The 13,897-nt window shown below is 60.6% G+C and overlaps 1 protein-coding gene across 2 annotated transcripts; it reads left to right on the top strand.

Annotated features, from left to right (window-relative positions):
- The first annotated feature begins 2 nt into the window (after positions 1-2).
- Positions 3-13,337, top strand: UROD (uroporphyrinogen decarboxylase). 2 transcript variants are annotated; one of them, XM_030573199.1, is made up of 10 exons: positions 3-104; positions 5,430-5,542; positions 5,814-5,893; positions 8,385-8,447; positions 8,554-8,751; positions 9,229-9,390; positions 9,966-10,103; positions 11,746-11,846; positions 12,515-12,581; positions 13,026-13,337. In XM_030573199.1, exons 2-10 carry the CDS (start codon positions 5,515-5,517, stop codon positions 13,188-13,190), a joined length of 1,002 nt encoding a protein of 333 aa, XP_030429059.1. In that variant the 5' UTR covers positions 3-104; positions 5,430-5,514; the 3' UTR covers positions 13,191-13,337. The 2 variants fall into 2 exon arrangements, with proteins under 2 accessions (XP_030429059.1, XP_030429058.1); XM_030573198.1 differs by lacking the exon at positions 3-104 and adding an exon at positions 741-898.
- Positions 13,338-13,897: the final 560 nt, after the last annotated feature.

Raw genomic sequence — 13,897 nt, 5'->3', positions numbered from 1 at the left:
GGAGCGGCAGGGAGCAGGGCGCACGCGGGGGTGCGTGTGTCTGCCCCCCCCGGGTTCCCCCAAATCGTCTGCCATGTCTGTGCCAGTCGCGGTCCACGGGGCAGGTGGGGCTCCGGCAGCGGGGCCCCGGATTACGTGCAACGGGCCGGGGAGTTGCGGGGGGACGCTAGGGACCGGGTTGGGGGGGAGCCGCTGGCGTCGCCGAGCTGGGATTTAACTCCCAGCTCAGGGGTCTCAGGCTGGAATAGGGGCGGACCAGGGAGAGTGTCAGTGAACCAGCCCAAGCCTTCATCCAAGGGGGGGGCCCTCGGCTGCCTTCCCGGGGATCCCCTGGCATGGGGGGGGTTGGTTTAGAAAAGGAAAAGCTCAGACGTTTGGCCAAACAGGTCGAGTTTCTCGCCCCAACGAGCAGCTCCCTGGGCTGAGTGATTTATCTGTGCGGGGGGTGTCTCTTCCCTGGGGGGCGCGGAGATGGACAGGAAGGCCCCCTCCCCAACCTGGTGGGAGGAAACCCTAAGGCAGTCAGACCCACTATGGGCTCAATGGCCTCTCCCTGGCTGAGACCCCCGCACTCACTTCTCCGCCCCGCACTGGGAGGGGGAATTATCACCCCTGCCCCCCTTCCAGGGCTATTTCCCTTTTCTGAATGCGCCTCTACACTTGGCTTTACGGTAGATGGCTTTGCGGGGTCTTTCAGGCGCCCAGTGGGGCAGTCACAGCCTAACCCGGAAGTAGAGGGCACGGGGCGCGCCCTCATGTGGGCGTGGCCTGAGCAAGATGGCGGCGCCCATGGGCCCCTCGGGGGGCGTGACTGCGCTGGTGGGAGGGGGCAGCGGAGCCGCCAGCCGCAGAGCCCGGGCGGCGGGAGCAGGAGGATGGAGGGGAGCAGCCCGCTCCGGTGAGTAGCTGGGCCGGGGTCAGAGGTCAAGGAGCCGCGGGCAGGCCCCCTTGACGGGCTCCCCCGGCCACTGGTGCCCCTTGCACGGGGGGCAGCGCTGAGCCCGGGGGCAGGTTCCGCCTCACGTGAGGCCCCGTCTCCCCCGCGGGGTCCCGGACCCCCGGCTCGGGCCGCGCCCGCGCTGCCGCCCGCCCGGCCACCTGCTGCGAGAGGCGCCGCGGGGCTGGCCCGGAAACCCGCCTCCCGCCCGCCCCGCCGCTTTGTGTTGCTGAAACTTCGGCTGTTCCGGGGGGGGCTTTTTACACCCCTGAGCGACACGAGCTTGAGCCCCGAAACGGCCGGTGTGGGCCTGCCGGTGTGCACGGCGCTGCAGCCACACGTCTGTACCCGACAGCTCCTCTGTGCCAGCGGGAGCCAGCTCTCCCGGCCGGCCGCATCACGAACCCGCCGCAGGGCTTAGAGAACTGCATTGCCTACATCAGGGAGGCTAAGTCCGCTAATGGCTATTAGCCAGGCTGGGTGAGGAATGGTGTCCCTAGCCTCTGTTTGTCAGAGGGTGGAGATGGATGGCAGGAGAGAGATCACTTGATCATTGTCTGTTAGGTTCACTCCCTCTGGGGCACCTGGCATTGGCCACTGCCGATAGACAGGATACTGGGCTGGATGGGCCATTGGTCTGAGCCTGTTCGGCCGTTCTTGTGTTCTGTGTGTTCTGATGAAGCTCTCCCACTTCCACAGCACTGTGCACAGCACTCATGTCACTGTTACTTACCTGGCTCAGGAGGTGGTTTATTCACAGCCCTGAGCAACATAAGTTATGTTCACATGGGCTGCAGCCTAGACAAAGCCTCACTTACCCTTCCTCTCAGTTGTCACTTCACATTCATCAACACGGTGTCAATTTAACTAACACTCCACTACAGTGAGACGAGCAACTTTGTGCTTTTTCTGTCTTGTCTACATTCAAGTCCTATATCAGAATAACTAAAAAACCACCCCCGAGGGACAGTTATACTGGTGTAATTCCCTGCTGTATACAGCACGAGATCAGCGGGCGAGCTTCTCCCACCAATATAGCTACTGCCTCTCCTAGAGGTGGATTAATTACACCAGCAGGTGAGCTCTCTCCTGTTGGCTTAGAGTGTCTTCATTTAAAGCACTACAGCAGTGCTGATGCAGTGGTTGTGGTGTAGACTTGCCCTAATTTAGGACAATATTGAAACTTCAAAGGGCCAGCCATTTAAAGTTACATGGGCCTTTTCGTTAAGAGAAGAGAACAGAGCTGTCTGAAGAATGGAAGTTCGATTTTGGGAAGAATTGAGAGATTTGGTCAGAATGAAAATAAATTATGTAAATTTCAACTTTGTTACATGTTGTAATACACAATACACAATCCATGTTTCTATATGCCATTGCGACACTGGGGGAATTGCTTTCAGTTTTTGCCTGAAGTCAAATTCTGGTAAGATTGCCAGATTTTTGCAACATGTTTTGATTTTGACAGAACTGTATCTTCCAATGGAATATGCTCCCATTGAAGTTCCTTTGGCTCGACTAGAGAATCTCTCTTGGTTTTGCATTTGCCAGCACTTTATGTACAACTAATTGCGCCGAGTTTCCCTGCCTGTGTAAATCTTTCACACAGCAGTAGAGAGGAGAAAACTCCTTAGACTGAAGAAAGTTATTGGCAGTGGGAACTCAGGGGCAGGTGCAGTAGCTGAAGTTACAGGACTCTACATTAACCAGGTTGTAAATTGGCCGTTACTCTGCGTACTAAGGTCACACTTAGTGGCTGCAGTCAGGAAAGGACCCAGTTGTGTTAGGTGGTCCCAAACCCATAGGAAACTCTGCCCGGATGAGCTGAGGCTTCCACCATCAGTTGCAGATTTAGGGAGTCAAGTTTCTCAGTCTAGATTTTGCCCAGCCAGCTCACTGTGCCCTACAAGTCACTGATTATATTTTTGAAAAAATATATTGTATAAAACTGAAGCCAACACAGAAACTCCGATTCCCCAGCGGCACAGACTGTACAGCACAACTACAAGGTTGCGATGGCAGGTCTGCCCCCACATGCTGCTGCGTCAGCCAGGTTTGCGAGATCCTATCTTCACTCTATGTGCAACCTGGTCAGGGGTCCAGTTTCCACATGGCCGGCCTCTGCCTTGCTTCCCGCCTCGTTCACATGGAGTGTGGTTGGATCCGGTAGCTGTAGCATATAGGGGCCTTCAGCCCATGTGATGAGACACCAAGCTAAGGTCTGCCCCTTCCGCCAGTCTTTGGAAGCTGGCCAGGTGGCAAGAGAAAATGCTTCCCTTCCGTGCCGTTCCCCAGACTGTAGGGGGTTACACCCCTACTGTCCTAGGCCTAACCAACTCCCAGGCCTGCACAGCGGAGATACAGACTTACTGCCAGCTGAGTGAGAGTTAAGTCCACATCAGAGACGCCTCCGAGCCCACCGTCCCCAGAATCTCCCCAGAGCAGCTGCTGCCTCTGCTGTCTGCCACTGATAACTTAATCAGCATTGTCTCTTTGTAGTGCTCCCTGACTGCACATTGTCTGTGCAAGTGATGGATGGGCAGGCGGAGCCGGGAGAACAGGAAGGTGCCCTCAGCAGCCCACTCCCGCCTCCGGCTGGCTTTGTCCTGCGCGATGTCCAGCTAGGACAGAACAGGGCAACGATGACAAATGCACCCGCGCTCTCAGTCCATTAAAACATTTCAGCCGGGATTATCTGTTACCAACCCCGAAGAGCAGCTTAATGCCTCCAGAGAAGGCAGCAGATTCCCACCGCAGCCACTAGCCCTTGGGGCTCTTTAATGGAGCAGAGGGAAGCCACTCACAGTCCTTCTGGCCTGGGAGGAAAACCAGCCTGTGGGGAGGGAGCTGTGCTGTGGCCTACACCTTAAATCTGAGTCCTGCCAGGCTCTGGGGGGCACTTGTGTAGGGCAGTGACCCTGGTGTTTTGGGACTCTTTCCCGGTCAGTGAGCTGTGGGGAGTGCCAGGGCCCGGGCGAGCTAGGGCAGAGCGTACTTGTCTGCTTCCGCTGTCACTGTATGGCTGGGACTTCATGGCTTTGCAGCAGGTATTGCAGTGAGCCAGGGGGTCGTGCGGATGAGGCATGGGACTGGAACCCAGGAGATCTAGGCAGGTCTCCATCGCTCTGCCCCCCACTTCCTCCTCGTCCCGTACATACCGTTACTGGCGTGCTCCTCGCTGGATAGTGTAGGGCACTTGGAGATCTGGGGCTGGTGGGGAGCTGGGATTCGAGGGGGCGAGAGGCAAGGACTGCTAAATCCTAGCATGCTGTCGTGCCTGAGTAGACACAAACCAGATACTACGTCACTGACCTTCCCGGCCTGGGAAATGGCCAGTTCCCTTCCCTGCCATGCCCCACTCCGGTTAACGTGTTGGAGAGCGAGACCTGCCTGAACCCTGGAGTGCAGAGGGCTCCCCTCCCTCAAGGAAGCAGTCATCCCAGCGAGGTGCTGCTTCCTAGCCCCTAGCAGCCTGGAGAAGCAGGAGCAGCAGCCGGCTCTGGGCCAGCGGTCAGGGCTGACAGAGGAGGGCTTTGCCTCTCCTGTGGGTCAGGGACTCTCTCTCTCTCCCCTGGAGCTTGGGCTTTCATGAGCAGGGAGCAGACGGGAAACCTGCCCTGGGTGCAGAGTGGCCTGTCAGCCTCCTCCTGGCAAGGAAGAGCCAGGCTGGGCTGCACACAAACCCCCCAGGGGAGTAATTCAGGGTGAGGAGGGGGCCTGCAGGGGCTTCACCAGGGCAGCAGAATGAGGAGGTGCAGGGACCCTGCCCTGGGCTGCTGGCAAGTTACACTTGGCATCTGTGTGTTCCCAAACGCTGAGTAAATCTCTCCTGCCCCCCAGCACAAGGCAAGTGTGGGCTGGGGGACCCGCTTGCCAAGCAGGCCTCAGCTGCTCTTTAATCTCCACCCAGAAAGAGGAACCGTGGGACAACGACAAGGCAACAGGCCTGTTCCTCACCTACACTGCACAGCCGCCAGCAGCTCCTTTCTCTGCCGCGGGGGTGGGGGCATAGGCCTGGCTCACCCCCTCCCAACCTCCTGCTGCAGCTCCAGGGAAATGCACTGCCAGGCTCCCTCCTTTATAAGTGCCAGCTGGGACTCAGCCCCCTTCACAGCTGCTGTTCAGCTTGGGCTGCTGATTCCCAGCACCTGCCTGCTAGGCCTTAAAGGGGCAGACCACCTTGTTACAGCAAATATCAGTCCCATTTTACTGGTGGAGAAACCGAGGCACAGAGGCAGAAATGGACAAACACACTAGTTCGTGGCCCCGGTGCAGAACGTGGTCCCGTGCAGCTAACGCCTCAGACTCCAGGGTGTCGGAGGGCCAACTCCTGTGATCTCGCTTTGCCACCGGGGGGGGGGGGGGGGGGGGGAGTAGCTGGGCTCAGCAGCTCTCTGGCGGCAGTGATCTCCTGCCCTGACCCTGCTCCTAGGAGATTGCTCTAAGTGATGCTGGGTCTGCTCACTGCCTGCCCCCACTTCCCCCCTTGCTTTAGGCCCCAAGACTTCCCTGCGTTGAAGAATGACACGTTCCTTCGAGCGGCAAGAGGGGAGGAGACGGAGTACACCCCGGTCTGGTGCATGAGGCAGGCCGGCCGCTACCTCCCAGGTGAGTGGCCGAGGCACAGGGTCCAGGCAGGGCACTTCTCCTAGTTGGAACGGGAGAGCCTGCCCCCCACTCCCCTGGCTGGCTGACTCTAGCTGCGCATCGCTCCAGGAGCAGGGGGGCAGATGGAGGAAGAGACTCAGAGCGATGGGTGGAGGCCAGGGTAACTGAGGGTGCTGCTAGGACCTCTTTGCCAGGTCCCCCTTTGCCCTCCTGGCATGGTGGGGATCAGGGATGCCCTTCCCAGGGCCTCACCCAGCTGATCTGTTTGCAGAGTTCCGGGAGACTCGAGCTGCCCAGGACTTCTTCGCCACCTGCCGAAGCCCGAAGATGTGCTGTGAACTGACCCTGCAGGTGAGCAGCTGTCCAGCGCCTGGGCTGATGTTCTTCCCAGGACGGGCTTTCCTCCACTGCCGCAGAAGCCCTGAGAGCGCCCCCTGGGGGCTGTTTCAGTATTGATTGGGTGCCCCCCACCCCCCCCAGCTCACCAGGGGGAGGTGCTGTCTTCCTGCCCAGGGTCCTTCCGCTCACCCCGGGCTGAGACACGTGTGTGACAGCTTGGGGGCTAAGCACCCTCCTGTCAGGCTGCAGACCCGGCCCTGATGGAGAGCCCACGTGTGCCCTTCCTTAGCCTGTGAGCTCATCTGGGCCAGGCCCAGGCTGACAGCAAGCCGGGGCTGCTGGACTGGGCAAGATCTGGACAACCGTGTAAACTGGAGTCATAGAAATGGGATGCAATTTAATAGTGCAAAGTGCAAGGTCCGGCACTTAGGGACTGACCAGAAGAATTTTTGCTCTAAGCAGGGGATGTGTCAGTTGGAAATGATAGGAGGAGAAAGACCTGGGTGTATTGGGCTGTGACCGGGGTCCCAGTGGGGGCCAGCTGTGGTCACTCAATGAGGGTGAACTGCAAAGAATGGGGCAGACAATCCCCACAGAGTGGGTGGATGTTCCAATACTTAGATTCACCAGCCAGCACAAAACAGCTCCTGTATTACCTCACGGGTTACTCAGGAGTGCAAACACCCCACTTCCCTTAAAGCATCCAGCCTCTGGCCTCCAGCCAGTATCCATGGCAAATATGAACATTTCCATAAATCTTATTTCATCATGTAAAAGAAAAGGTTCTACCAATCCCAAAGGATCGGACACATCATCTCCCAGGTTATTAAATATTCCAGATCTTACCCAACTACACGCTACAGCCAATTCTTATTAACTACACTAAAATGTGTTAAAAAAACAAAAGAGGGAGAGGCTGGTTAAAAGATCAATATACGTACAGACATGAGTTCAGTCCACTGAGGTGCAGATTCACAGCAGAGAGGGTGAGCTTTGTAGCTGCAAAGAATTATTTTAGAAATAGTTCATAGTTTATAGTCCAGTGTCCCAATCTCATTCAGGGCATCCCAGCATAATTGGGACATCAGTCTTGTGACTCAAACTTCCCCTGATGAATCCTAAGCGGAGCTGAGCTGACAGAATCAGGACCCAAGGACCTTTTATACAATTTCATGTCCTCTTTGAGGGGTTGGGATTCCCTTGGGGAACAAAAGATAATCAGGATGACTTGGAAGGAGGTCCACCACCCTAAGGCCATTTGCTTGTTCCTCCCCCATTCACAGTACATTTCAAAGAGAGATGAATCTCGAGATATCATGTAAATTAATTGTAAACACAGGGTATCAGAAAACAGCATGGACAGGGACTGCTGATTACATTGTCATATGTAAATACACAAACATTCTCTCCCCACCTGTCTTCTGTGGGGTATTTCTTTTGCAGGATGTTTAACCCTTTCTAGCCTGCGTCACACGGTCATTCACAGTTTGACTATGAGCTACCAATGTGATGCGGCCATGAAAAGCCTCATGTGGTCCTGGGTGCATCAGACGAGGTGTTTCCAGTAGAGACAGGGCAGTGTTACTACCATTATACAAGGCGCTGTTGAGACCTCACCTGGAATACTGGGTGCAGATTGTTTCCCACGTGTAAGAAAGATGAATTCAGACTGGAACAGGTGCAGAGAAGGGCTACTAGGAGATCTGAGGAAAGAACCTTCCTTGAGAGCATGGCTTGTTTAACCTACCCAAACGCAGGCTGAGGGGAGAGCTGATCGCTCTCTCCAAATACCCCAGAGGGATAAATACCAGCGAGGGAGAGGAGTTATTTAAGTTAGTACCAATGTGGACACAAGAACCAATGGCTATAAACTGGCCATCAACAAGTTTAGGCTTGAAATTAGATGAAGGTTTTCTAACCATGAAAGGAGTGAAATTCCGGAACAGCCTTTCAAGGGGAGCAGTGGGGGGAAAAAACCTAACTGGCTTCAAGCCTGAGCTTGATAAGTTTATGGAGGGGATGGTATGACGACACTTCCTACAATGGCACGTCACCGATCAGTGACTGGTAGCAGCAAATATCTCCAATGGCTAGTGATGGGACACTAGATGAGGAGTGCTCCATGTCACTACAGAGAATTCTTTCCCAGCTGTCTGGCTGCTGGGGACTGCCCATATGCTCAGGGTCTAACTGATCACCGTATTTGGGGTTGGGAAGGAATTTTCCCCCAGGTCAGACTGGCAGAGACCTTGGGGGGGGTTCGCCTTCCTCTGCAGCATGGGGTCACTTGCAGGTTTAAGCCAGTGTAAATGGTGGATTCTCCGTAACTTGAAGTCTTTAAATCCTGATTTGAGGATCTGCAGCCAGAGAGCAGGGGTGGGTGAGGTTCTGTGGGCTGCGTTGTGCAGCAGGTCAGACTAGAGAATCACAATGGTCCCATCTGGCCGTAAAGCCCCTGAGCTCTGTGCGTGTCCGGCACTGACTCTGACTTTGTTCCCTGCAGCCGCTGAGGCGATTTCCCCTGGATGCTGCCATCATCTTCTCCGACATCTTGGTGGTGCCCCAGGTAAGGGAGGCGAAGGTCTGCATTGCTGCCCCCAGGCTGGGGGGCCAGATCCCCTTGGGGGCTGGTGGGCAGCCGCTCCTTCACCTGTCCCGTGTTCTCCCCCAAGGCGCTGGGCATGGAGGTGGTGATGGTGCCCGGCAAAGGGCCCACTTTCCCGGAGCCCCTCAAGGAGGTGGAGGACCTGCTGAAGCTGCGGCAGAAGGTGGACGTGTCGGAGGAGCTGGGCTATGTCTTCCAGGCCATCACACTGACCCGGCACAGCCTGGAGGGCAAAGTGCCCCTGATAGGCTTCTCCGGGGCGCCGGTAAGAACCACCCTGGCCCTCCCCTCTGGGGTATGGGAGGCCAGGCCCGCAGCCCCACCGGGCTCTGGCTGCCTCACTCTCCACCCCTTCCGGGGGTCGTGCTGGAGCTGTGTGTTCTCTGGAGGAAACCCCCAGGGCTGCAGCCACTGATCAGCCTGGGGAGCACAAGGGGCTGACTGGCTCCTGAGCCACAGGGAAGGGGCGGATACCGGACGAAACGACCCTGCCTTTAGCGTGGGGGGTGTTCGCTCAGAGGCAGATCCAGCCGGTACCCCCCACTTCCCTGCCGTCCCCTGTGTGCATTCCAGCCCAGATGGTGCCTCCTCCGTCTCGGGCAGCCCTCGTGCGAGGGGCCACTGGCTGTCGCGGTGCGGGAGAGCCCCAGCCAAGCCCCCGGCGGTCCGGGTGTTGTGGGGACCGGGCCAGACCTGCTCGCTTACTTACTCTTCGTGCCCTGCCGACTCCTTCCTCGCCCAGTGGACCCTCATGTCCTACATGATCGAAGGCGGCGGCTCCAGTACCATGGCCAAGGCCAAGCGCTGGCTGTACCGGCACCCCGAGGCCAGCCACCGCCTGCTGCAGCTGCTGCGGGACGTCATCGTGGAGTACCTGGTGGGCCAGGTGGCAGCCGGCGCTCAGGTGCGCCTTGTCTGGGGGGTGGGGGGGGCTCATTGGAACAGTGCGGGGGGGGGGTAGGGAGAGCTGGAGGTCCCTCGGGCAGAGACCTGCCAACGGGGCATCGCAGTGGGAGCCTGGCAGTGGGTTACTGAGGTTCACGGTACCTTGGGGGGGCAGAGCCATGTGGCATTCCTCACCTGGAAATGCACAGCGGGGCGGGGGCTTACTGCTGTGTATCCACTAGGGGTTCAGACTGGTGGAGTCGGGGGCCCATTCTGGGCTGGGGGATGGGAGCCGAATCTGGACTGGGGACGCTGGGAGCTGGGGGCCCACTCTGGGCCAGGGGCACTGGGAGCCCATTCTGGAGTGGGGACGCTGGGAGCTGGGGGCCCATTCTGGGCTGGGGACTGGGAGATGAGGGCCCACTCTGGGCTAGGGGCACTGGGAGCCCATTCTGGGCTGGGAGATGGGGGCCCATTCTGGAGTGGGGACGCTAGGAGCTGGGGGCCCATTCTGGACTGGGAGATGGGACCCATTCCGGGCCGGGGGCGCTGGGAGCCGGGGGCTCTAACCCGCTGTCCCGTTGGCTCCGGAAGGCTCTCCAGCTGTTTGAGTCCCACGCCGGGCACCTGGGCCCCGAGCAGTTCCGGGAGTTTGCCCTGCCCCACATCCAGGACATTGCCAAGCACGTGAAGAAGAAGCTGCAGGCAGAAGCGCTGCCCCTGGTGCCGATGGTAAGGAGGGCGCTGGGCCTGCCTGGGCGCTGCCAGCAAGGGGCTTTCAGGGTCGCTGCCCCAGCCTGCTGTTCGCCACTGAAGGTCACTGAGGCAAGTGGGAGAGGCTTCCCTTTGGCCCCGCCCCTTGAGGAGGGTGAGCCTGCCAGAGCTCTCTCTGAGCCCCCTCTGCCAGGTGGGTCCCCGGAGCAGGTTCCCCAGCATCAGCTGCTCTACGCTCTGAAAGTGCTCCCAGCCCGGGAGGCTCCTCGCTGGTGGGGGCAGGGCACCGGGGCTGCTGGTGGGGGCAGGGCACCGGGGCAGCTGCTGCTCCCCCCCCAGGAGAGGAGGGGTCTGGGTCGAGGAGGGCTGGGACTGCCCGGCCCTGGAGCACTGCGACTCTCCAGCCCCTTCTCGGCTGGTGCTGCAGGCTGTGCAGGAAGGAGTTAAACCCAGACCCCCCCCCTCCGCCCCCCATGTGCCTAGTGGGGCAGCCGCGTGTGAGTGAGGGGCCTGAGCCCAGATCAGTCTCCTCGCTGGCCCGCTGCAGACGGGGCCCTCCCTCCGCAGGGCAGCCTGACAGCACAACACCGGGCCAAGGCAGCTGCCACAGGGCTCCAGGGCACCCAGGCCGCAGGGGGACAGCCCAGCCCCTTGGCACAGCAAGCCTCTGGCCTCCTGAGCCCCACAGGTGCCCCACTGCAGCGCTGGGCACGGGCAGGAGTCGAGCTCTGCCCAGCCCGTCTGGCTGAGATCCAGCAACCCTCCTGCCAGCCAGCCAGCACGTCCCTGGCCCCAAGGGGAAGTGGCCTGCTGCTTGGGGTGGGGGGGAGCAGGCTGACCAGGGCCCAGCTGTGGGGCACTGTGCTGGGGAGATACCTCACGACTCGACAGCTTCCCGCAGCTGGCCCCTGCTGCTGAGAGTGCCGGGGGGGGGGGGGGGGGGGGGCCCCACTGGCTGAGGGCAGGTGTCTGCGACCAGCCCGATCCCCGGTAGGCTCAGGGAACGGGGAGGGCAAAGGCCAACAGGGCTCCGCTCCTGCCCGTAAAGTGCGTCCAGGAGGCAGCCGGGCTGTGGCTGGGAGAAGCTGGCTGGGTCGGAGAGCAGGGACCTGGACAAGGGATGGGAGGAGTCTGTCCCGGCCTGCAGGAGCTTTTACATCCCAGCAGGACAGTGTGTGTGCCATAACCCGGGGCTCCGGACTCCACCCTGCCCCCAGGTGGCACTGGGACAGTCAGGGGGTCACACGCCCCATTCACTAGCCCCACTGGCCGCACAGCCACCCTGCCCCTGGAAAGGTGCCCCAGGCCCATCAACACGTGCCGGACGAAGCAGCCGTGGTGGCCAAAGGCAGAGTGCTGAGCTGGCATAGGTCAGGTCAGCCCGAGGGGAAGGCTCTGGAGACAGCACTGGCTGTTTCCCTGGTGTGCCTCAGTTTCTCCAGGGGAATGACAGCACCTCACGCCCCCTGAGGGCTGTGGTGAATGTGCGGAAGGGACTCCGGGTCACAGGCCCCAGGATGGCACAGGGCAGGGGAGCTCCCGCTCTGCCACAGCCGCTTGTGGGCAGAGGCTGGCACCATGTCCCATTCCACACGGCGCAGGGCAGAGCCAGGCAGCGCCCAGTGGCTGAGCCCCTCGCCCGCGTCTCTCCCCCTCACAGATCGTCTTTGCCAAGGATGCGCACTATGCTCTGGAGGAGCTGGCCCAGGCTGGCTACGAGGTGATCGGCCTGGATTGGACCATCCAGCCCCAGGCAGCTCGGTAAGACAGCCAGGAGGTGCGGGCTCAGCCAGCCCCGGAGCCGGATGGCAGCGCCTTGCCTCCTGGGGCCAGGCTGCCAGCTGGGGAGCATCTGGTGCCCTCGATCCTGCAGCCCAGCTGTCCAGGGCATGAGGCCTAGAGTCACCCCTCATCCCCCGCCTGGGGGGCTGGGACACCGGCCCGTCCTCCGTCCACTCTGAGGGGACCCTGGCTCTGCCACCACCTGGTGACTCCTGCGTGCGTGCGGCTCCACTGGCCTGCCCGCCCCAGGATCCTTGCCCCCCCGCCCCCTTTGCCGGGACACACAGGGCCCAGCGGTGCCCGTCGCCCTGTTTCAGGGGAACTGGGCTGGAGCAGGGAGAGGAGAGGAATTTCCACCGAGGGGCTGCGTCCCAGCTGCCCCGAGCACGCGGGGGCTTTGCTGCTGGGGGCCAGCCCCTGAGACAGGCCTGTGCCAAGCCATCAGCTGGCTGGAGGGGCGTGTTGTGCCAGCCCTGGGCCCTGATCTATGAGCCCTGCCACCGGGGAAGTAGCTGGAGCTTTGGAAGGCCTGTGGCCCAGCAGGGACCGGACTGCCCTGGAATGCCATGCCTGGGCTGGGGTGGGCAGGGCAGTGGCACCATCTCAGAGCCAGGCGCAGCGACTTACCTGCTTCCTTTCCGTTCCAGAGAGCGGACGGGCCACCGCGTTACCCTCCAAGGGAACCTGGATCCCTGCGCCCTGTATGCACCCAAGGTAAGGGGGAGGCCAGCCAGGAGCTGGCAACCCTGGGTTCGAATCCCAGCACCAACACCTTCTCCCTTTGGGGCAAAGCATGTCCTCTGCCTCAGTTTCCCCAGATGCACAGTGGAGCCAGTGCCCAACTCCCAGGTGCTTGGGGAAGGGGAGTGACAGTCACCCAGGCTTCTGGGGCTGAGCCCAAGAGAAGGGGGAGCCTCTGCCCAGGTGTCTGGCACCTCCCACCATGGCTGTAGCAACTGGCAGAATCCGGCTGTAGCAACTGGCAGGATCCAGCTGCCTTCCCCTGTCTCCCCACCCCAGGGTCCCAGCTCCCAGGCTGCACTGTGACCATGCCTGCAGGTGGCACACACAGAGTTTGATGAGGGGACCAGGGCCCTGGGCTGCCAGTGGGTGAGCACCCTGGGCGCCGGGCTCACAGTGGGTGTCCTGGGTTGGCAGGAGAAGATCGGGGAGCTGGTGAAGAGGATGCTCGAGGGGTTCGGGACCCAGCGCTACATCGCCAACCTGGGCCACGGGCTGTACCCCGACATGAGCCCCGAGCACGTGGGTGCTTTCGTGGAAGCTGTGCACACGCACTCCCGTCACCTCCGGACGGCCGCCTGAGGTGCACGGGACCTGCCGGCAAGAAGACTGCGCAATGCCGGCCCAGGGAGCGGCAGAGCAGGAGCACAGGCTGGTGGCTCTGCTGTCTGGGCACGGGGGTCTCGGCCTGCCTGGCCTGGGCACCGAATTAAAGCTCCTTGTTTCTCAGCGCAGTCTGATGTGGGGGGGTGGGGCCTGGCCGGGGGCTGCCATCAGATGCGGCAGCCAGCCTCAGCCAGGAGCGGTGCCACCTCGCGCTCAGACACAGGCTGAAGCTGGCGCACTGGGCTTGCGTCACCATGCCAGGGAATCCAGCGGGCCCTGGCAGCACGCCCGCCCTGCTCTCTCGGGGAGTCCAGCAGCAGCCTGGGCACTGCCTGGGCTGGAGGAGACCCGTGGCCTTGTTAACCCTGCCCAACTCAGGAGCCCAGCCCTTGGCGGAGATGATCCAAGAGGCAGCTCTGCGGAGCCTGGAAGAGGCAGCCGGGGCAGTGGCACAGCCGGTTCCATCGCCCCCTGCCTAGGGCTGGGTGTGGGAGCTGGGGTGCTGCTCGGTGGCTCTGCAAGGGGGCCCCACAGCCCCTTCTGCCCTGGCTCTCCCATCCCTGGGCTGGCCAGGGCTCCCCCTGCTCAGCGCAAAGGGCTGCTGAGATTGCATGGCCCACGGCAGCCTGGGAACCCGCCCCCAGCCCTTCCCCTGGGCTGTTCTCTCCTCTCCTGGGGTTTCC

Source organism: Gopherus evgoodei, chromosome 8 (genome assembly GCF_007399415.2).
Source record: "Gopherus evgoodei ecotype Sinaloan lineage chromosome 8, rGopEvg1_v1.p, whole genome shotgun sequence".
NCBI classification, from domain to species: Eukaryota; Metazoa; Chordata; order Testudines; family Testudinidae; genus Gopherus; species Gopherus evgoodei.
Note: the sequence above shows the minus strand (reverse complement) of the source record. Positions and strands in the feature narration are given on the sequence as shown.